Raw genomic sequence first — 23,703 nt, 5'->3', positions numbered from 1 at the left:
GAGTTTCCTGCTGATTGGTCGGGCAGCGAGGGCTCAGAGTGGATATATTATTGCAATTTAGGACAGAATGAAGATTATGAAAAATAAAATTGCCTATTTACCAATAGTTTTTGTTTCATTGCTGGGAAAACGCCTGGTACATTTGATTTGCACACAATAACCCAAATTATTCTAAAAGCCTTTGATTGTCATTTAAGCCTCTCCTGACTAGTGATGAGCGAATTTTTTCGGCAGGCATGGATTCGCAGCTAATTGGTGAATTGTTTCGCGAAAGTTCCGTGAAAATTCGCGCCACGGAAAAATGCATCACGCCGAATCTTTTTTGTCACGTGCCAAAATTGGACGTGGTCGCATGAAAAAAGGCGTGGACGTGTCAAAACAGTGCGGGCGACAGAAAATAGACACGGGCGTCAAAAAAAATCACGCAACAAATGCGTTTCACTAATTTTTCGCCGTTTTGTGAATTTTATGGCGAAGCGAAACGGGACAGATTCGCTCATCACTACTCCTGACCGAGTTTGATTGTCATTTAAGCCTCTCCTGACTAGTGATGAGCGAATTTTTTCGGCAGGCATGGATTCGCAGCAAATTGGCAAATTGTTTCGCGAATGTTCCGTGAAAATTTGCGCCACGGAAAAATGCATCGCGCGGAATCTTTTTTTTCGCGCTCCAAAATTGGACGCGGTAGCATGAAAAAAGGCGCGGATGCGTCAAAACAGTGCGGGCGACAGAAAATAGACATGAATTTTTCGCCGTTTTGTGAATTTTATGGAAAAGCGAAACGGGGCAGATTCGCTCATCACTACTCCTGACCACGTTGGCATCCATATTGACCTATGTATGAGTCCAAAATGTACAAAATGTGATGGGGCCCAATCAGACTTCAATTAATATAGTGAAAAATTTCAATCACTACGGACAAAATTAAGCCATGACTTGGGGATTTGGCCAAATGTGTGAATCTTTATTAAGAACTCAGTCTATTGATTACAAAATGGCCAATCAGGCCATTTAGTGTCTGGTCAGACTGGACAACTGTTGGCTTAAGTTTGCCACATTTATACTCCTCTGTGCACCTTCATGGTTGGCAGTATTGGCCCAGCCATGCACCAGTAGATTCTCATTTGGTTAAATTTTTTAACTGAACATAGGTATTACACTGTACTAAGCACAAGTTCGTGATGAGCAAACTTTTTCACTAGGCATGTAGAAAAGTCACGCAGTAAAGAAAAAATGCCCACTGACTTTAATACAATTTGAGCGAGAAAAAAACTTGAGAAGAAATATCCCTTATCATCAATTTAGAAAAAACAGAGAGATACCATAAAACTATGGCCGCATAGATATTCCCCTGTACTAAGCACAATTCAGCAGGAACAGCCCCCTAAGTTTGCTCATAGCCTGTACAGAGAGATACCATAAAACTATGGCAGCATAGGGATTCCCCTGTACTAAGCACAATTCAGCAGGAACAGCCCCCTAAGTTTGCTCATAGCCTGTACAGAGAGATACCATAAAACTATGACAGCATAGGGATTCCCCTGTACTAAGCACAATTCAGCAGGAACAGCCCCCTAAGTTTGCTCATAGCCTGTACAGAGAGATACCATAAAACTATGGCAGCATAGGGATTCCCCTATACTAAGCACAATTCAGCAGGAACAGCCCCCTAAGTTTGCTCATAGCCTGTACATAGAGATGCTATAAAATTATGGCAGCATAGGGATTCCCCTGTACTAAGCACAATTCAGCAGGAACAGCCCCCTAAGTTTGCTCATAGCCTCTACAGAGAGATACCATAGAACTATGGCAGCATAGGGATTCCCCTGTACTAAGCACAATTCAGCAGGAACAGCCCCCTAAGTTTGCTCATAGCCTGTACAGAGAGATACCATAAAACTATGGCAGCATAGGGATTCCCCTATACTAAGCACAATTCAGCAGGAACAGCCCCCTAAGTTTGCTCATAGCCTGTACAGAGAGATACTATAAAATTATGGCAGCATAGGGATTCCCCTGTACTAAGCACAATTCAGCAGGAACAGCCCCCTAAGTTTGCTCATAGCTTGTACAGAGAGATACTATAAAACTATGGCAGCATAGGGATTCCCCTGTACTAAGCACAGTTCAATATGAAAATATTACCATTATGTGCACCTTTAATTGGTAAAGAGCTATTGTTATATTATACATTTAAAATATAATTTTATATAATATGGATGTTATATTGTATTATCGATTTTGTTCCATTTTACTGTATATAATAAATGATGAATTCATTATAAATAAATGCACAAAAGAATTGCACATTAAAAAGTGAGATTTCAAATTAAATTAAAACATTTTTAAAAACTGGCTTTTTTGCATGCTGTTTATGTGACATTTAATCAAGCAGAGACCTTTTCTCCAAATATTTGGTACATTAAAGCAATTAAGATAAAAAGGAGACATTGGAAACCAGCACAGATTAGTGTGAATATAATTTGCCTTTTGAGCGATGCAATATAAAGGGCAAACGCGGGAGAAACAAGGCTGTTCCTGACATGCTGGTATTTCACAGTTTTACTGTTCTATGTTAATTGTGTTTATCTGTTAAGAAGGGCAAAAACTTGAAAAAAGTGGGTTAAATACTGGTTTCTACCAATGATAAATAATACTATTTATTTATTTATTTCATCAAACTAATTGAAATAATGCTTTACTTTGTGGTAATCAAACACGGAAGAGAAATGCCATAAAACTAACGCAGCACTGGTATTTCCACAAATATTTACTCATACGCTGTACAGAGAGAAAATATTCCAAAAGCCACTGAGCCAAATGCAGTTCTGCAGGGACGTTTAAGCTACAAGGACTCCTACATCTAATATATTGTGATTTTTATCCCTTGCATTTTCATGACACTGATCCGAGCCAATTAGTGACGGCCCTAGGCCCTAGGGAACATAGCAGACCACTTGCACAAGTTCAAATGAACGCAAGTTAATAAATGTGCACAGGGCCCTAAATAGAGGTAGGCGACAGAAGAGGTTGCCTACCCCACCACGATTGCCCCTCCTGTCTACCCCTGGCTCTGCTCTTAATAAACCCCATTATTATTTTCAGTTGAAACCCCTTTTCCCAAAATGGTTGTACCCTAAAACTGTGCTGCTGATGCCTATCCTGACCCAAACAATGTATAAAACAGTCCCCTTAGTATTTTATGCCACAATGACCTGAGCTTTCTATTGACATGTGACACAGTGGCTCTAGTAATAAAGGCAACAGAGACCCACAGAGATGCCACAGTGACCTAGCAATATATAACAGTAGCCATAGCAAAATATGACACAGTAACCCTAGTATTTTATGGCACAGTGGCGCCAGAAATATGCGATCCCAGGATTTTATGCCACAGTAACTCAGGTTTCTAGCGAAATACATGGCCACAGTAATATCCATACCGGGTGAAAAAATGTTGCTCATTACTATACAGCAGGGGTCCCCAAACTTTCTTACTTGTGAGCCACAGTCAAATATAAAAAGACTTGGAGAGCAACACAAGCACCATAAAAGTTCATGGAGGTGCCAAATAAGGGCTGTGATTGGCTATTAGGCAGCCTCTATGCACACTATCAGCTTACAGGGGGTTTATTTGGTAGGAAATCTTGTTTTTATTCAACCAAAACTTGCCGCCAAGTCAGGAATTCAAAAATAACTCCCTGGTTTGGGGGCACTGAGAGCAACATCCAAGGGGTTGGGGAGCAACATGTTGCCCCTGAGCCAATGGTTGGGGATCACTGCTATACAGTAACCCTAGTATTTTGTGGCACGGTAGTTCCAGCAATATAGGATGCAGTGACCCCAGGATTTCATGCCACAGTGACCCAGGCTTATAGCAATATATAAAAGTAGCCATATCAATATACTGTACGACACAGTAGCCCTAGTCATGGCACAGTGGTTCCAGCAATATATGATGCAGTGACCCCAGCATTCCATGCCAAAATGCTCCACATTCCTAGTAATCTATATGACACAGTGGCACCAGAATTTCATACCACATTGACTAGTGATATATGACACAGTAGCCACAGTAATATGTGACCCAGTAAATTCATGGTCCAGGTTCTGACGCAGATTTGGGCCGTTTATGACACAGTGGCCCCAGCCTGTCTCTTGTTGTTCAGATGGGAGGTTGTAAATTGGCAAATTAATAGAGTCCCAGTATCAGCAAAGCATAGCTCCAAGATACATTCCCATTGTATCGCCCCCTAGCAGGATACTAACTAAAATAAATGTAGGGGGAGTATGAAATTACCTTACCCCCAGCTCTATCAATAAATAACCCTTGTAAAACAGGTATAAAACAGACAATTTACAGGAAACTGTCAGAAGTTACTTATAACTTTATTATCATCTCTGTTTATTTAATTATCACTTCCCTTTTCCAGGCTGCAATTATTTCATCATTTCCATAGAAATCCAGAATATTACTCCTTTCCACAGAAATCCAAACTATTTATTTGCTTAAGCTTTTTATGAACAAAGGTGAAGTTCACATGAATAGTTTTAGGATTGTTTCTATTCATATCCAGGGTCGGACTGGGCCGCCGGAAAAAAAACCCGGTGGGCCCCGGTGTCCCTCCCCTGATGGGTTGAAAGTAAGTTTAGCGCTCAGGGGAGGACTTTGGGCGGGTTAGGGGGGTTAGGGAGGAGCAACAGGGGCCCCTGTGGGGGTGCAGGGGATGCAATGGGGGCACCTTTGGGGGTGCAGGGCCCCGAGGTAGCCCCAGTGGGCCCTGCATCCCCCAGTCTGACCCTGTTTGTATTGCTAGGAACATAAAGGGAATATAAACCTTCCCAAATGATGGCAGAGCTTCCTGTTGAGATCAGATTATCATTACACCCTAAAAAATCTCCAGCTTGCTACAGCTTAATAAAGAAGACCCATATTAGTTTTATAAAACATTATACAAGTATGGGACCCATTATCCAGAATGCTCGGGACCTGGGGTTTTCCGGATAATTCGGATCTCCTACCTTAAGTCTGCTAAAAAAAATTTATTTAAACTGTAATTAAACCCAATAGGATTGTTTTGCCTCCAATAAGGATGAATTATATCTTAGTTGGGATTAAGTACATGTACTGTTTTATTATTACAGAGAAAAGGGAATCATTTAACCATTAAATAAACCCAATAGGGCTGTTCTGCCCCCAATAAGGGGTAATTATATCTTAGTTGGGATCAAGTACAGGTACTGTTTTATTATTACACAGAAAAGGGAATCATTTAACCATTAAATAAACCCAATAGGACTGTTCTGCCCCCAATAAGGGGTAATTATATCTTAGTTAGGATCAAGTACAGGTACTGTTTTATTATTACAGAGAAAAGGGAATCATTTAACCATTAAATAAACCCAATAGGGCTGTTCTGCCCCCAATAAGGGGTAATTATATCTTAGTTGGGATCAAGTACAGGTACTGTTTTATTATTACAGAGAAAAGGGAATCATTTAAACATTAAATAAACCCAATAGGACTGTTCTGCCCCCAATAAGGAGTAATTATATCTTAGTTGGGATCAAGTACAGGTACTGTTTTATTATTACAGAGAAAAGGGAATCATTTAACCATTAAATAAACCCAATAGGGCTGTTCTGCCCCCAATAAGGGGTAATTATATCGTAGTTGGGATCAAGTACAGGTACTGTTTTATTATTACAGAGAAAAGGGAATCATTTAACCATTAAATAAACCCAATAGGGCTGTTCTGCCCCCAATAAGGGGTAATTATATCTTAGTTGGGATCAAGTACAGGTACTGTTTTATTATTACAGAGAAAAGGGAATCATTTAACCATTAAATAAACCCAATAGGGCTGTTCTGCCCCAATAAGGGGTAATTATATCTTAGTTGGGATCAAGTACAGGTACTGTTTTATTATTACAGAGAAAAGGGAATCATTTAACCATTAAATAAACCCAATAGGGCTGTTCTGCCCTAAATAAGGGGTAATTATATCTTAGTTGGGATCAAGTACAGGTACTGTTTTATTATTACAGAGAAAAGGGAATCATTTAAACATTAAATAAACCCAATAGGACTGTTCTGCCCCCAATAAGGGGTAATTATATCTTAGTTGGGATCAAGTACAAGGTACTGTTTTATTATTACAGAGAAAAGGGAATCATTTAACCATTAAATAAACCCAATAGGGCTGTTCTGCCCCCAATAAGGGGTAATTATATCTTAGTTGGGATCAAGTACAAGGTACTGTTTTATTATTACAGAGAAAAGGGAATCATTTAACCATTAAATAAACCCAATAGGGCTGTTCTGCCCCCAATAAGGGGTAATTATATCTTAGTTGGGATCAAGTACAGGTACTGTTTTATTATTATAGAGAAAAGGGAATCATTTAACCATTAAATAAACCCAATAGGGCTGTTCTGCCCCCAATAAGGGGTAATTATATCTTAGTTGGGATCAAGTACAGGTACTGTTTTATTATTACAGAGAAAAGGGAATCATTTAACCATTAAATAAACCCAATAGGGCTGTTCTGCCCCAATAAGGGGTAATTATATCTTAGTTGGGATCAAGTACAGGTACTGTTTTATTATTACAGAGAAAAGGGAATCATTTAACCATTAAATAAACCCAATAAGGATGTTCTGTCCCCAATAAGGGGTAATTATATCTTAGTTGGGATCAAGTACAGGTACTGTTTTATTATTACAGAGAAAAGGGAATCATTTAACCATTAAATAAACCCAATAGGATTGTTTTGCCCCCAATATGGGGTAATTATATCTTAGTTGGGATCAAGTACAGGTACTGTTTTATTATTACAGAGAAAAGGGAATCATTTAACCATTAAATAAACCCAATAGGGCTGTTCTGCCCCCAATAAGGGGTAATTATATCTTAGTTGGGATCAAGTACAGGTACTGTTTTATTATTACAGAGAAAAGGGAATCATTTAACCATTAAATAAACCCAATAGGGCTGTTCTGCCCCCAATAAGGGGTAATTATATCTTAGTTGGGATCAAGTACAAGGTACTGTTTTATTAAAAACTGGAATTATTTGCTAATAATGGAGTCTATGGAAGATGGCCTTTCCGTAATTCAGAACTTTCTGGATAATGGGTTTCCAGATAAGGGGTCCGATACCTGTATTTTAAATTTGTCCTTTAAAAATTTGGGTCCATAAAGAGTTTTTGCCATGTAAGAATGTATAAAAAAAGAGGGGGGAAAAAATCACCCGATTTAGATAATAAAAAAATGTAATAAAATAGCCTTATCATGGAAGATTGATATCGGCAAAGTAATTTCTCAGATATTTGCTTCATTGTGACCCACACAAGGACCGTTGTTTCCTATGATTTATTTCTTTTATTTATTTATTGCTGCGTTGATATTTGGTATGCAGCGTGGTGTGGAAATAAATGAGATTCTCAGCCTAACCCTCTTCTCTGTTGTGAAAGGTTCAGCAGAACCTGTGGATCGCTGAATGCATTTGCTTTTTGTTATTTAATAAAAAAAAATTTTTTTCCTATTCCAAGGCTGAAAGGGACGGTGGGTGCAGAGAGCAGGCGCTTCGTTTAGGGAGGAAAAGCAGAATCGCTTTGAAGGAAAGTTAATAAACCTTTATGTACTGTACTCGGTTAATGGCTGGCTATTGGAATGGAGTGAATATATGTTAATTGCAGAACTGCTGAAAAGAAGAGCACTTTTTAGTAGCTTTACATTGTTGTTTGTGTGGGTTTATACTCATGTAAAACTGCAGTATTTTATTTCATTTCTCATGATAATAGTGATTGTATGCTGATAACTGTAAGCAGCAGTCCTGCCCTGCTTTATGGCTGAGATTCTAGCTATCTGTATAACAGAGCATTCTGTCACAGTGGCACAGATCCTATCTGATACCCATTGTAAGCAGCAGTCCTGCCCTGCTTTATGGCTGAGATTCTAGCTATCTGTATAACAGAGCATTCTGTCACAGTGGCACAGATCCTATCTGATCCCCCCCCATTGTAAGCAGCAGTCCTGCCCTGCTTTATGGCTGAGATTCTAGCTATCTGTATAACAGAGCATTCTGTCACAGTGGCACAGATCCTATCTGATACCCATTGTAAGCAGCAGTCCTGCCCTGCTTTATGGCTGAGATTCTAGCTATCTGTATAACAGAGCATTCTGTCACAGTGGCACAGATCCTATCTGATACCCATTGTAAAGGTCCTCATACACGGTAAGATCTGTTCGCTTGGCGAGATCGCCAAGCGAGCGGATCTTCCCCCAATATCCCCACTTACGGGTGGGCGATATCGGGGAGCTTGAAGTTAAAAAAAATAAATAATCCAATCGTTTCTGCCCCTACACGGGCAGATAAGCTGCCAAGTCGGTCCAAGGGACCGATATCAGCAGCTTCTATCGGCCCGTGTATGGGGGCCTTAAGCAGCAGTCCTGCCCTGCTTTATGGCTGAGATTCTAGCTATCTGTATAACAGAGCATTCTGTCACAGTGGCACAGATCCTATCTGATACCCATTGTAAGCAGCAGTCCTGCCCTGCTTTATGGCTGAGATTCTAGCTATCTGTATAACAGAGCATTCTGTCACAGTGGCACAGATCCTATCTGATACCCATTGTAAGCAGCAGTCCTGCCCTGCTTTATGGCTAAGATTCTAGTTGTGTATATACCAGAATATTCAGACGAGTGTCATGAGAGATCCAATCTGATACCTATTGTTCAGAGCACAGGAACAATGAACAGAGTAATTGAGTTAAGAAGCTTAGATGTGCAACAACTCCATCACTGTTTTAAAACATGCAATTAACTGAATTTAATTGTTGACAGAAAACTGTTTAGCACTAATTAAAGTACATACAAAATGAAACAGAATATTATAATATGGAACACTTAATATGATAATTGATCTTTATGTAGTATAAAATGACTGGCATGCTGGGTAGAAATCACCACAAACTGAACAAATATTGGCTTGGGGGATTCATTTTTATTCCCAAGCAAAAATAAATAAATACGTTTTACAGTGATCTATCATTACAATGTATTAAGGGCCCAGACTGGCCTATACAGTATATTGGCCTATATATGTATTAGCTGCAGATGAAGTTCAGTGGAATGTATTACTTTTTCATTGCCATGAAAATAGACAAAAGTTAGTTTCGTTCTTAAATGCAGAATAGAATCCCCTGATATCAAAAATGAAATGAATAAATGAAGAAACTTGTCAATACATACCGAGTTACAAAGCTTTGGTTCCTCCCCCTGCACTTTGCCCTCGGTTTTTGTCAGCTCTACAGCCTCTTCGACACTAATCTCTCTGTTTTTCACTTTCTTCATAATCTCTGCAATCTCCTCTTGGGAGAGCTGAAAATATTTAAACAGAATAACCCAGAATGATTCAAATGCAAGTTATTGGTCCAGTGTGTGAAATAATCAAGCTAAGCTACCTCCTTCTATGGAAGGTTGGCCTACAGGTTTCTGGCTGGGCAGCCATGAAGTTGCAATGAAATCAAAATAACACCAGTTTTATGTATAGCGGATTCTGAAAGGATTTAAGAAATAAGCTTCAGTATACGTATATTGCTGTCTAATGTATGCAACTTGAGGGAGAAAGGCCGGAATGGACCTTCACTGACATGGGGGTGTAGCTGTCAGCATTATTTGGCATAGGGTGCAACAACACGGTTAGGTTCATAGAGAAATATTAGGACAACAGGGATGGGCTAGGATTTGTTGGGGGTCAGTGTTAGATACGCTCTGTAGAGAGACAAGCTGATAGGTTAATGGGTCAATGGGGAATTCAGTGGTGGAACCTAGCATACATGTTGTAAATAAAGTTCAAATGGGCCATTATATTTGGGCATTGTGACAGCTGTAGGAAGGAACACTTATTTTATTAGGTTTATCCTAGGTTGGCAAATGAAATCTCTATAGGTGGCCTGCCCCTGTAAGCAGGTTCTGGCTAATCACTTGTGCTGAAGTTATTGTTAGTTGAGTGTGCAAAAAAGCTAGAACCTGTCTCCAACCTTGTACAGTATATATGTGTATGTTGTGTGTGGTTTTTAGGGTTTACCATGTAGTCATGCAGTACTCTCTACCAAATAAATTAGGCTGAATTCCAGAATTTTTGGATACATTTTGCTCACTTCTTGCTTCAAAACTGCAGCACTTTCCTGTGTTTGGGGACTTGATTTAATTGCACTACAGACTTAGAATAGACTGGTAATAAGCAGGGTAGGACTTACATATGTTGGCCACAGTGTGGTACTAACCTCATTTTTTGTAAAAAGTCATTTCAAAGGCAAACTGAACAACGGCAATCTTTCCCCTTTTTGTGAGCAAATAATGGCTTTTTATCATTTCTAGCAGCTGGCCAACTCCAGAATGTGGGTTAGACCAAGCATTGGCCCAAGGGTGTTCTAGCTGCTGAGTTCAGCGTCAGCGTGAGTTAGACTGAGTGCTGGCATTTTCTTTCTGTGTTTCGTGTACATATTGTAGCCAAATATTGCTTCTAGTTGCCATTCAGCCTTTAAAATAAGGGACTACTTACAGGTGGGGCTTAAAGCTCCCTGCTGTCTCATTAGAGCTCCTGAGCTAAGGGTAAGTGCAACATGGTCGTACTCAGTCACACTGTTTTCTGGGAGACTTGATTCTAACTAAATGTATACAATTTTTTACTAATCATGAGTGGTAACTGAGCTTATATAATCGTGTCTAGTAGCTTTACCCTCCATTGGTCACCAGGGGGAGTTTTCTCTATACCACATTTTATAGTGTTTGCCCACCTTTATTTTTTAGTTCTAGGGATCCTCATTATTTTGATGTTTTTCTAACTGCACTACAAACTTAGAATGCTAACAGGCAGTGTAGGACTCACATATAATGAGGGGTCTTGACATGGCACGTGAGCTTACATATTTTGGCCAAAGTGTCGTACTAACATCACAATTATTTTTAAAGGGAAACTGGGCACTGGCAACCTTTCTCCTTCATTTTGTGTAAAAATAATGGATTTTTATACAGTAGTTTCTAGCAGCTGGCCAACTCCAGAATGTGGCTTAGACCAAGTGCCGGCACAGGCGTGTTCTAGCTGCTGCCACAGTGTGTGCTGGCTATTCTTTCTGTGTTTCCTGTATTTAATTGTCGATCAAAATAAAAAATACTGTATGAACTGTCTTATGTTAGAGGAAAATGGTGACGTGATGAGAGGTTGACTTTGCCTATTGATTTCCATTCCCTGTGGATTTGCAGTCAGTTGGAGACACTAAAGGTGAGTCAGTTGTTGACAAAGTGAAGGATCCTGCTGACAAATTCACTCTCAGCCAGAGAATATGAATTGCCCGGGACACTCGCATTATACTGAATTACAATATCATTTCCGAGGACAAAAACTGATAAATAAGAATTTGTGGGCTTGATTCTAAGTAAAAACTTTCTCATCAAAATGAATCACATCACAAATTAATGGTTAGATTTTCAAAAGAGTGAAAATTCTGCTATTTCTTAACCTTGGGTCAAAACATGGAAAAGCTAATAGTGCCAGCCTATAATAATAATAATAATAATAATAATAATAATAATAATAGCCCCAATCTGATGCACATTCTTTATGATGTTAATCGAAATATTCATATAGAAAATGATATCACTGTAACACCAACGTTTTGTTCCATGCATGGATCTTCATTAAGAAACATCTGAAGACCCAAGGTTAGAAAAGAGAGGATTTATCGTTTACCATCTAAATTATTTATTTTTGTATCATTCAGAAAATGATTTTCTTTTTTACATAAAAACGTGAAAATAATTCTGCCAGCTGATTTCTGGATTAAAAAAAAACACCATTTATTGTATATACCTACTGTACGGTTCAAAGAGACGCTCTAAATCTTGGACCTACTGGTGCTCCATACGCTGTAGGAGAAGGAAACATTAGAGTGTCTTTGAAGAGTAGAAAATATCTTTTCACTTTCTACTTGCTCTTTGCTGTCCCTCGTCATTCTATGAGACCTACTGAGGTCACTACTACTGGGGATACATTAAAGAAGATGATTTTTGGAGGGTAACACAATGGGGGAACAGAGCAGAAGAAAACATTAATTCCACAAACAGAAGCAGTAACATAACACCTGTAACAGGGTGTCTACTATGTGTTTGGGTCTATCATGTTTGGGGCTACCACTCAACATATTACATTTGCCATAGAAATGTAATTTAATTACTGAATGATACCCAAAATTGACAAGACAAGCTTTTTTTTCTGATGCCATTGTTTTAAACAGTGATCTAATAAAGACTGTGCTGGGTTGCTGTGATCTACTAGCAGGGTTGGACTGGAGGGTGCAGGGCCAACCGGGGCTACTGCCCCAGGGGTCCAAATCCCCCAAAGTGCCCCCGCCGGCCGCGTCCCCCAATGCAACCCCCTCCCGACGTTCTCCCCTGACCACACATAAGTGAAACGTGTCAGGGGAGGACACTTGCGGCGGGGGGGGGGGGCCTCAACAGGCACTGGGTCTGGGCCAACCAGGGCCCACTAGGGCCAGGGCCCACCGGGTTTTTTCCAAGTGTCCCGGCGGCCCAGTCCGACCCTGTCTACTGTCAACTCAAGATCTACTAGTAGACTGTAGTAATAAGCAACTTTTTTCACCAGGTGAATTTCCGCATTTCTTCGTGAAACGTCCATGAAAATTGGCGTAAAAAAAAATGTGTTGCTCGTCAAAAAAAGTCACAGTCGCATCAAAATAGGCATGGTCACCCCAAAATGGGTTGTGTAAAAAAAAGTTGCGTGACACTCGCGCTTCGCAAATTTTTCGCAGAAGCAACACAACAGATTCGCTAATTACTAGTAGACTGCAATCTGTACTCTGAGCACTGGTGCCTTATGTATAGAGCAGTGCAACATAAGATATTGGAGAGCAAGCACTTTAAGACAAAGAAGCACTACCCCAATGAACAAGGAGTTTTAGAAGTACAGGTATAGAGTGTATGATTTCCTAGAATCCTCTGAGGAAGCTTGCATTTCTGCTTCTTTCTTCCCATCCGCTACACCAATTCTAAAAGGATTACTTAATTCATATTTTATATTATATTGACCACATGCCCTGTAAATGCTTTCCACCGATAAAACCCTTCAGAGAGATTCAGGTTCCTGAGTCCGGGAGTGTTTGTACTCTTGCAGACTGCTGACTTCTCCACGTACAAACTGGAGTTGGCAGGAAAAGCTTTTTCTTTTATTTCTTCGTCTCCGAGCCAAGTATGAGATGAGAATATCAATTGTTATTTAACTTTTCCTTATGCTTTTTGTATGAGCGATGGCACGCATACACAAAATCAAGAGAGACAAAGAAAATCAATATAATACTAAAAACAAAATTAAAAATCCGTGAGTAAGCAGACCCTCAGATATCTGCTAGAAGATCTTCAGTTTCTTCCAGCGAGCGGCACGATTAGAGCTACCGACTGTCCATACGTAATAATGTGTCTAAAGGAATACTGCTCATTCATATACATTGTGGTTTGTGGTTTCCTACAAAAGCTGAGCAGAATAATGCTATGAATGTGGTTGCCCCTTTTATAGATATAACAGACAGCAGTAATATCAAATGCAAAATGGCAGATAAGTGCTAAGTCATCAATAAAAGTGGATTTAGGTCAGCCACCAAGCTAGTTATGGCTACACCAGGCACTAAGGGGTATATTTATCATGCTGTGGAGTGAAGCATTACCGGTGATGTTGCCTAGGGCAACCAATCAGCAATTAGATTTCAACAGAAAACCAAAGCAAAGCATCTGATTGGCCGATATGAGCAACATCACTGGTAATGTTTTACTCCACTTTTTACACAGCATGATAAATATACGCCCAAGTGTAAATACACAACTGCAATGCGATCTTCCTCAAGTAACATACTGCTGTAATGCCGTAAAACCTGCAGAGCCTCCAACATATACCATATAATGTGCATGAAATGCCCTACAGCAGGTCTTGAGAAGACACTGGGGGTCATTTATCAACACTGGATACATTTTCCCACAGGCAGTAAAGGGGCCAAACGATCGAATTACATTTGCGGCCATGGGGCAGTCGGTTTGGGGACCACATCAACGAGATCTGGCCAATTTCAGGCCAGATATTGGTTGGCCAGGCCCCTCGGTTCTGCCCCTACACGGCCCGATTAGCTGTCCAAGGGACTGATATCGGCAGCTATAATAGGCCCGTGTATGGGGACCTTAACCCATGGCAACCATTTAAATTGTTGCTTTCACTGTTCTACCTGCAGCTGGCTGAAAAAAGCCAATCACTGATCACTGGTTGCTATGAGTTAAGCTGGCGATGTCGCCAAGCGAGCGGATCTTCACCCGATATCCCCACCTACGGGTGGCAATATCGGGGAGGCATGTCGGTGGGCCAAACGATTGAATTCTGCACGCGGCAATGGGGCAGTCGGTTCGGGAGCCGCATCAACGAGCCGATGCGGTCCCCGATCCGACGGGATTTTCCAACCTGCCCGATCGATATCTGCCCAATTTCAGGCCAGATATCGGTCGGCCAGGCCACTCTGTTCTGCCCCTACACGGGCCGATAAGCTGCCGAGTCGGTCCAAGGGACCCATATCGGCAGCTTCTATCAGCCCGTGTATGGGGACCTTTACTGCCTATAGGCAAATTTGCCCAGTGTTGATAAACGAGCCCCACTGTCTGAAAGGATGTGGGGACATAGAAGAAGGAATTAAACATTATGTATGTGTTATTATGTGTTCTAAACAGGGGCAAAAGCTTCATCTTCAACTAAGCCTAATACCATCTCCTCTAGACCTAGGAAATCTGGCAACATCCAGGGACACTTACTCATTCTTCTTCAATTAAATTGACTTAACCAACATACTGTATTGGCCCTTCACAGGTCATCTGTCCCAACCTGCTACAATAATGCTCCCCAAAAGAATTTCTAACTGGCTGCCACCATTGTCCTTGTGTTATGTTTAGCTTAATTTTATAACTTTACAGAAGTAAATCAATAAAAGGACATTAAAAAGACATTGAAACAAGGGATTTCCCCACTGCAAAGAAGGCAAATATCTTGGTTATTACTTTTATAACTTTTCTGCATTTAGGGATAATATGCAGTTACAAATGTGAGTAATGTCTTTCGTGCTGCTCTGTATCGGTTATTGGGTTAAACAGAACCGACTGTGATAGCGAATCTGTGTCACCCGGAATTGTTAGGGAATGGCCAGACAGCGTATTATTGAAAGCTTTAGCTCAACCTAAACTCACTGTTCAGCCATTCAGTTACTCAGCAGATCATTAGGAGAGACCATGTTTAATCCCACTTGACCTCACTTGGTGTGTTTGGACAATAGGGTTTTCCGATACTTCTACTCCAAGGCATCAGCAACTCCATCTGACTTGTATTTCCTCACTTGCTAAAATTACACACAACGCTTCCTTGAAACTATTTATTTTATCTGTCAGTCCAACCCTAGGACAGAACTCCACAACTTTCCAATTTTCTTTGGAGAAAAAATAACAAAACGGACAGGCTGCCCCCCAATATGTCTCAGTTGTGCAGCACAGTTGGAGAGCACATGATTGGGCATGTCCCTTTCTTCCTGGCACCCAATTGACAAAATGAGTATGTGTATTATAAGCTCATCTGGTTCTAGCTCCAAGTGTACATGCTACTGGCCAACAATCTGCACCAAGGGGCAAGGAAATGGAAGTGAAGTTGCTGAACATTGCACATGCCAATTGTGGTGAGCAATTGTCCCTTAATATTACAGGTACTCAGTACAGAACCTTGGCCCTCAAAATGGTGGCCGCCGTGTTCAACAGCTTTGCTTCCACTCTGTTGCTCCTTGGCACTGATCGCCGGCCATGAGCATGTGTATTAGGAGCCAGGACCAGATCAGCTCCTGCTCTTTTTGGGCAATCAGTGCCAGGGAGCAAGGGATCTTCCTTTGGCCAAGCAGGTTTAGATGCATTTTGCCTTTGTGCTATACTAATGTAGCTTTTGTAGGCTTAAAAAATAGGCCAGAAAACTTGAATCATACAAAAGAGTAACAAATAAAGGAAAAGTTAGAAGGTTCATGTGTTTAGTGAGGATTTGTAGCTACACTGATCTCTGTTTCTTACCTTTACTTTCATGATCTCTTAACTTTGCCCATTCTAAAAGAAAATACTTTTCTGACATCTGTTCAGTCACAGATTTTGGAATATAACAATTCAAGATCTTATGTAATTTAACGCACTGGGGCAGATAAACACACTACAGAGCAGTAGTGACATTCCATTCATTCCAAATCCCTCAAGCAGTTTTTCTTGTCATAATTTGAAGCTCAGAATTATTTATCCTCCAGTTTGACGAAGAGACGGCAAAGCAAAATGGAGACGGTAGGGCAAGGTGCAGGCAGTAGGGCATTATATATATATATTTTTATATATATATATATATATATAGAGAGAGAGAGAGAGAGAGAGAGAGAGAAAGAGAGAGAGGAAAATACTGTATATATACAGGTATGGAACTTGTTATCCAGAATGCTCGGGACCTGGGGTTTTCCAGATAATGGATCTTTCCGTAATTTGGATCTCCATACCTTGTTTGTTAAAAATCATTTAAATATTGAATAAACCCAAAAGGATTGTTCTGCCCCCAATAAGCATTAATTATATCTTAGTTGGGATCAAGTACAGGTACTGTTTTATTAATACAGAGAAAAGGGAATCATTTAACCATTAAATAAACCCAATAGGGCTGTTCTGCCCCCAATAAGGGGTAATTATATCTTAGTTGGGATCAAGTACAGGTACTGTTTTATAATTACAGAGAAAAAGGAAATCATTTTTAAAAATTATAATTATTTGCTTATAATGGAGTCTATGGGAGAAGGCCTTTCCCTAATTCAGCACTTTCTGGATAATATATATGGAATGAGAGACCTTATACTGGCAAAATATGGATATACATGCCACAGTAGATAATATGATGCTGACTATCCCTATAGACCTGAATAAACACTATGGATATGCAAGTATTACAGTTTAGTCACATACATGTAAATGTAGATGTATTCTGCTTCCCTGTTACACCTAATATTGCAATTTTTTTTTTCTTCAAGTGTAAAATTAACATTTTTTTATTCAGTCAACAGTATGCCTTTGCATACAACCCATTTTATTATCCACCTCCAGGCCTGAGAAGTCCTTAATCTGGTGCTCCCTCTGCTTCTCCCTACGATCCCCCAAACTATTTATATGCTGGAAAATTACCATTACCTTTTTTATTTATTGCTTATATTTTATTTATTTTTCTTTTAAATGGAACAATGCCCCATTCCAATCAGATCTGGGGATATAGAAAGCGCCTGCGCTACTTTGAAATGCAGAAATAAAGAGAGAGTCAGGGTCTCCAGTTGGAGAGCAGTACACGGTGCGTTTGTGTCGTATGTTGGCGGCCGTATGAATGCTAAGCAGGCAGGGCCGGCGACTGTTCTTGCCGCTCTCGGCACATACAGTTATTGTGTAGGAGAGCAGAATGGTAATTCACACACAGTAATTATCTATTAATGGCTCCCTGGGAGCGAGTCTCTTTACAGATGTTTTGTCATTTCATGTGATTTCTGGGGAGGGGGGACACCATTTAAATATATGTTTCTATTGCACAGACATAATGGCAGTTGTGAGGCTGATCTGTTAAGTGGATTATGTGGAATTACTGCAGCTCTCAAGTACATTAGCTTTATTGTCAGTGATTTGTCTTTGTACAACGTGATTATATTATGGAGACCCCCAACCGCCCCAACACACTTTCATGCGCTCTGTTATATCAGTCATTCCAACCTGTTCTATTAAAGGGGAAATAAAACTTTGCTAAAACTGACATGCACCAGTGCCATAGAGTCTATGGTAGACTAGAGACTGATAGGCTAGCGTCACCATGCCATAGAATTTATAGTACAGACCTGTGGTGGTTAGTGATGGTGAAAAAATTAGGCAGGTATGGTTTTAGCGTGTTCCGCATTGGCGTTTTTTTTGCAAAATGGGAGACAAAATTCAAAGCCGAAAAATTCAGCGTGCATCCAAAAATTGTGTCATGCGTCAAAGGAATTGTCTTGCGCCAAAAAGAATTGTCTATCTCATCAAAAGAGTTGTCTCTCGTGCCAAAAAGAATTGTCTCATCAAACGTATTGTCACATGTCAAAAGAGCTGAGACAATTTGTCGCAATTTGTTGTGCACGACAATTTTTTTTGACGCACACTTTTCTTGTTTGCTGATTTTTTCACCGTTTCGCTTGAAAGATTTGCAATTTTTTTGGCAATGCAAAACGAGATAGATTCGCTCAACACCAGCAGTGGATTGGGAAACCAAGGGGACCAGCAGAATACTCACAAAGCGGTAGGGGTAGGAATGTGGCCCGTGGGTACCCTGTCTGGATATGAGGGTAAAGTTCTTCTCTTATCCCTCCCACCCACCCACCCATGATTTTAAAAAAAAAATTCTCTTTACCTAGTGGATCCTCCTCCTGAGTGATGTCACTTCCAGATTGGCAGGTCCTAGCTTGGGTGGTAAATAATCTCACTTCGGGTGGGCCCAGGTAGCAGACTAGGCAGGGTGGCGGGTATGGGACATATTGTCAGCACAAGGTCAGACTGGGGGTGCAGAGTTTACCAGGGCTGCTGTCCCAGGGGCCCCAGCACCCCCTCGCCCGCTGCCCACACAACCCCTCAGCAGAGAAGTGTCAGTGGGGATTGGGTCTGCGAGGCCCACCATATTTTTTCTGATGCTCTACCAGCCCAGTCCAATCCTGGGTCAGCAGGTCTGGGTTGGGTACAGGTCTATCCAACTGGACCCGTGTAGGACTCTAGTCTATGGTTTGACATTACCCATTTGTCTGTGGGTTTACCAGTAACAAGTAGAGCGGACAGATCACAATAACAAGGCAGATGAAAGGGTTAATGGGAGAATACTTACGTAAGGTATACTTTCTCTTTTAAAAAATGCATCACTCGATATGTTTATTTTCCTACAGATTCCCAGATAAGGGCACATACCCTCAAATATGGGTTAGTTCCTATTTTTCCCTTTACACTTCCTTTTAGTACATGTGATCTTGCACAGGCAGCCTCTTTCAGTAGCCATATATTTTATTTTCCTTGACTCTAGCTGCCAGAACTAATATGTATTTTACAGAGGCCAATTATGGGATAATAAAAACCTGATTTCTATGTAAAGCAATTCACAAACCATGGACAGTAACTCTAACTCCTGCTAAACGCGCATAGACACAAGATTTGATGAAATTCCCATACAAAAGGAATACATATATACAGTGGCTTGCAAAAGTATTCGGCCCCCTTGAACTTTTCCACATTTTGTCACATTACAGCCACAAACATGAATCAATTTTATTGGAATTCCACGTGAAATTGAAATACAAAGTGGTGTACACGTGAGAAGTGGAACGAAAATCATACATGATTCCAAACATTTTTTACAAATAAATAACTGCAAAGTGGGGTGTGCGTAATTATTCAGTCCCGAGTCAATACTTTGTAGAACCACCTTTTGCTGCAATTCCAGCTGCCAGGCTTTTAGGGTATGTCTCTACCAGCTTTGCACATCTAGGGGCACATTTACTAACCCACGAACGGGCCGAATGCATCCGATTGCGCTTTTTTCGTAATGATCGGTAATTTTGCGATTTTTTTCGGCGTCTTTACGATTTTTGCGTAAAAACGCGAGTTTTTCGGCGTCTTTACGATTTTTGCGTAAAAACGCGAGTTTTTCGGCGTCATTACGAAAGTTGCGCAAAGTCGCGATTTTTTCGTAGCGTTAAAACTTGCGCGAAACGTCGCGCCTTTTAAGTTTTAACGCTACGAAAAAGGCGCGACTTTGCGCGCAAGTGTTAACACTACGAAAAAATCGCGACTTTGCGCAACTTTCGTAAAGACGCCGAAAAAATCGCGAAAAATACGAAAAAGTCGCAAAATGTTCGTTTCCAATTGGAATTTTTCCAATTCGGATTCGAAATCGTGTCTTAGTAAATCAGCCCCCTAGAGACTGAAATCCTTGCCCATTCTTCTTTGCAAAACAGCTCCAGCTCAGTCAGATTAGATGGATAGCGTTTGTGAACAGCAGTTTTCAGATCTTGCCACAGATTCTCGATTGGATTTAGATCTGGACTGTGACTGGGCCATTCTAACACATGGATATGTTTTGTTTTAAACCATTCCATTGTTGCCCTGGCTTTATGTTTAGGGTCGTTGTCCTGCTGGAAGGGGAACCTCCGCCCCAGTCTCAAGTCTTTTGCAGACTCCAAGAGGTTTTCTTCCAAGATTGCCCTGTATTTGGCTCCATCCATCTTCCCATCAACTCTGACCAGCTTCCCTGTCCCTGCTGAAGAGAAGCCCCCCCAGAGCATGATGCTGCCACCACCATATTTGACAGTGGGGATGGTGTGTTCAGAGTGATGTGCAGTGTTAGTTTTCCGTCACATATAGCGTTTTGCATTTTGGCCAAAAAGTTCCATTTTGGTCTCATCTGACCAGAGCACCTTCTTCCACATGTTTGCTGTGTCCCCCACATGGCTTGTGGCAAACTGCAAACGGGACTTCTTATGGTTTTCTGTTAACAATGGCTTTCTTCTTGCCACTCTTCCATAAAGGCCAACTTTGTGCAGTGCACGACTAATAGTTGTCCTATGGACAGATTCCCCCACCTGAGCTGTAGATCTCTGCAGCTCCCCCAGAGTCACCATGGGCCTCTTGGCTGCATTTCTGATCAGCGCTCTCCTTGTTCGGCCTGTGAGTTTAGGTGGATGGCCTTGTCTTGGTAGGTTACAGTTGTGCCATACTCCTTCCATTTCTGAATGATCGGTGGAACAGTGCTCCGTGGGATGTTCAAGGCTTTGGAAATCTTTTTGTAGCCTAAGCCTGCTTTAAATTTCTCAATAACTTTATCCCTGACCTGTCTGGTGTGTTCTTTGGACTTCATGGTGTTGTTGCTCCCAATATTCTCTTAGACAACCTCTGAGGCCGTCACAGAGCAGCTGTATTTGTACTGACATTAGATTACAGACAGGTGCACTCTATTTAGTCATTAGCACTCATCAGGCAATGTCTATGGGCAACTGACTGCACTCAGACCAAAGGGGGCTGAATAATTACGCACACCCCACTTTGCAGTTATTTATTTGTAAAAAATGTTTGGAATCATGTATGATTTTCGTTCCACTTCTCACATGTACACCACTTTGTATTGGTCTTTCACGTGGAATTCCAATAAAATTGATTCATGTTTGTGGCTGTAATGTGACAAAATGTGGAAAAGTTCAAGGGGGCCGAATACTTTTGCAAGCCACTGTATATATTATACAAGGATTATTCACCACTCCACAGACTTCTAATATCCTTATCATTTACAGTAGGGGGTACATTCTCAGCCTGCAGCTTTGTGCCTTTATATGGTCACAGAACTCCTCAGTGACTTCTAATATCCTTATCATTTACAGCAATGGTCTCCAACCTTTTTTGCACCACGGACCAGTTTCAAGCAAGACAATGTTTCCGAGGACCAGGGGTGGTGGGTATAATACAGATCATCATAATACAAAATCATTGGGAGACCTGAGCTTGTTTCCCTGCAACTAGATGCCCCCAGCCCCCTTGGTCTTCTTTCTCCCAATTAAGTGGTGACATCCCCTGATGCTTAATATGAAGTTTTAGTACTTTGGTCCTTTTTGCGATCAGTAGAAAGCTCCCTAGGCTTCACAAAGTTGTAATTGGGACCAGAGGTGGCCCAGTTCAGCACAGCCCATGGCCCGGCACCGGTCCCTGGCCTGGTGGTTGGGGACCCCTGATTTACAGTATGGGGTCCATTATCCCTTATAATACACGAGTGATACTCAGAGTTCCCTGTATAACTCAGCCTGCAGCCTTGTGCCTTTATATGGGCACAGAACCCCTCAGTGGCTGCTAATATCCTTATCATTTACAGTAGGGGGTACATTATCCCTTATAATACACAAGTGATACTCAGAGTTCCCTGTATAGTTCTACCTGCAGCCCTGCGCAGTATTACAGCTATTAGAAGAGCAGCTATAGTACCAGGAGGGAGGGTGCGGATTGGAAAATATTCTTGCAAATGACTTGGGGGCATACATATAGTATAACTGAATGGACAAAAGAGTGATACTCTGTAATGGAAAAAGTATGAATTCTTTACAGGTCATTACAACAATATTAAATGACAATCATAATGAAATAATTAAGTAGTTTCTTACTTTGCCTTTAGAGGAGAAAGACTGGTTGTGCAATTACAGAAGAGGTTTTGTTTGCAAGAGAACCGGCTCAGCATGCCTGCAGGCAGTAACGCACTAGGGCTGAGAGTCTCTGTTGTTCTCTGAAAACATTACTGTAACCCCGTCATGCAATAAAGGGACCTGGGTACTCCATTCAGTTATACTATGTGTATGCCCCCTAGCCAAAGTCATTTTATGTTTATTTGCAAGTACATTTTCCAATCAGAACCCTCCCTCCTAGTATTATATCTGTTCTTCTAATATCTGTAATACAGCAAAAGGTTACAGGTTGAGTTATACAGGGATAATGTACCCCCTACTGTAAATGATAAGGATATTAGAAGTCACTGAGGGGTTCTGTGCCCATATAAAGGCACAAGGCTGCAGGCTGAGTTATACAGGGAACTCTGAGTATCACTCATGTATTATAAGGGATAATGTACCCCCTACTGTAAATGATAAGGATATTAGAAGCCACTGAGGGGTTCTGTGACCATATAAAGGCACAAGGCTGCAGGCTGAGTTATACAGGGAACTCTGAGTATCACTCATGTATTATAAGGGATAATGTACCCCCTACTGTAAATGATAAGGATATTAGAAGTCACTGAGGGGTTCTGTGACCATATAAAGGCACAAGGCTGCAGTCTGAGTTATACAGGTGAGTTTCTTACAGTTGGAAATTCCCGCAGTGCTGATAGGGACATTACCGGATAGCTAATACAGTCAGGTTACTCAGAGCAGATAGAAAATCTGAATAATGACTTACCTGTTTAATCAGATAGGGGTTTGTACAGGCCATTACAAGTTTCTCCATATGTAGCCCCTAGCAACAAACAGTATTATCTCAGTTCCCAGCTGAGGCTGAGCCCGGTGCATGTCTGACCCAAACAAACTTGCTGCGCAAATCTCTGCCTGCAGGTAACTTCCTTGTGGGCTGGGAAAGCCACTTCCTTGTTCCCTACTCAGAGCAAGTAGCCACCACCTGTCGGGACTGGGGCCTCAGCTTTCTATTCTTCTTTCCTATACATTTATTTTTTGTTTCAAGTGTGCAGCAAGGACAGGTGTAATGTCAGAAGCCGGTAGTATTTATCAGCTTAATAACACAGGACATTTTCCCCAATCACAATAGAAATTAACTGCTCTGCCCAGAAGCTTGGAATATACAGATCAGCTGCTCATAGACAGTCTGCATTCACCACTGACTCTACTAGATAGGGAATAGTACTTTATTGCAACTTTGAACTAGGGGAGTAGGATGACCAGGTTCTATAGTTAAATAGATTTTACCTTTACACATTTGTCAGCCAGACATATTCAAAAGAGAGATAGTAAGGGACACAGGCCCTGCCCAAGCCCCCCTACCACCAGCCCCCTAGCA

At 41.0% G+C, this 23,703-nt stretch overlaps 1 protein-coding gene across 2 annotated transcripts in view; it reads right to left on the bottom strand.

The window, feature by feature from the left end:
• LOC101733308 (formin-H-like) overlaps nucleotides 1–23,251 on the bottom strand; it is a 76,046-nt gene extending 52,795 nt beyond the window's left edge. The window contains exons 1-3 of one of the 2 annotated variants that reach the window (XM_031894753.1): nucleotides 23,092–23,251; nucleotides 11,879–11,934; nucleotides 9,256–9,384 (exon numbers count right to left, since the gene is read on the bottom strand). In XM_031894753.1, coding sequence (XP_031750613.1) covers nucleotides 9,256–9,357 — 102 coding nt within the window. In that variant the 5' untranslated portion in view covers nucleotides 9,358–9,384; nucleotides 11,879–11,934; nucleotides 23,092–23,251. The remainder of the gene's footprint in view (nucleotides 1–9,255; nucleotides 9,385–11,878; nucleotides 11,935–23,091) is intronic. The other variant, XM_004918731.3, reaches the window with a different exon arrangement.
• Between the last annotated feature and the right edge of the window lie 452 nt (nucleotides 23,252–23,703).

This window comes from Xenopus tropicalis, chromosome 10 (genome assembly GCF_000004195.4).
Source record: "Xenopus tropicalis strain Nigerian chromosome 10, UCB_Xtro_10.0, whole genome shotgun sequence".
In the NCBI taxonomy this organism is placed as follows: Eukaryota; Metazoa; Chordata; class Amphibia; order Anura; family Pipidae; genus Xenopus; species Xenopus tropicalis.
Note: the sequence above shows the minus strand (reverse complement) of the source record. Positions and strands in the feature narration are given on the sequence as shown.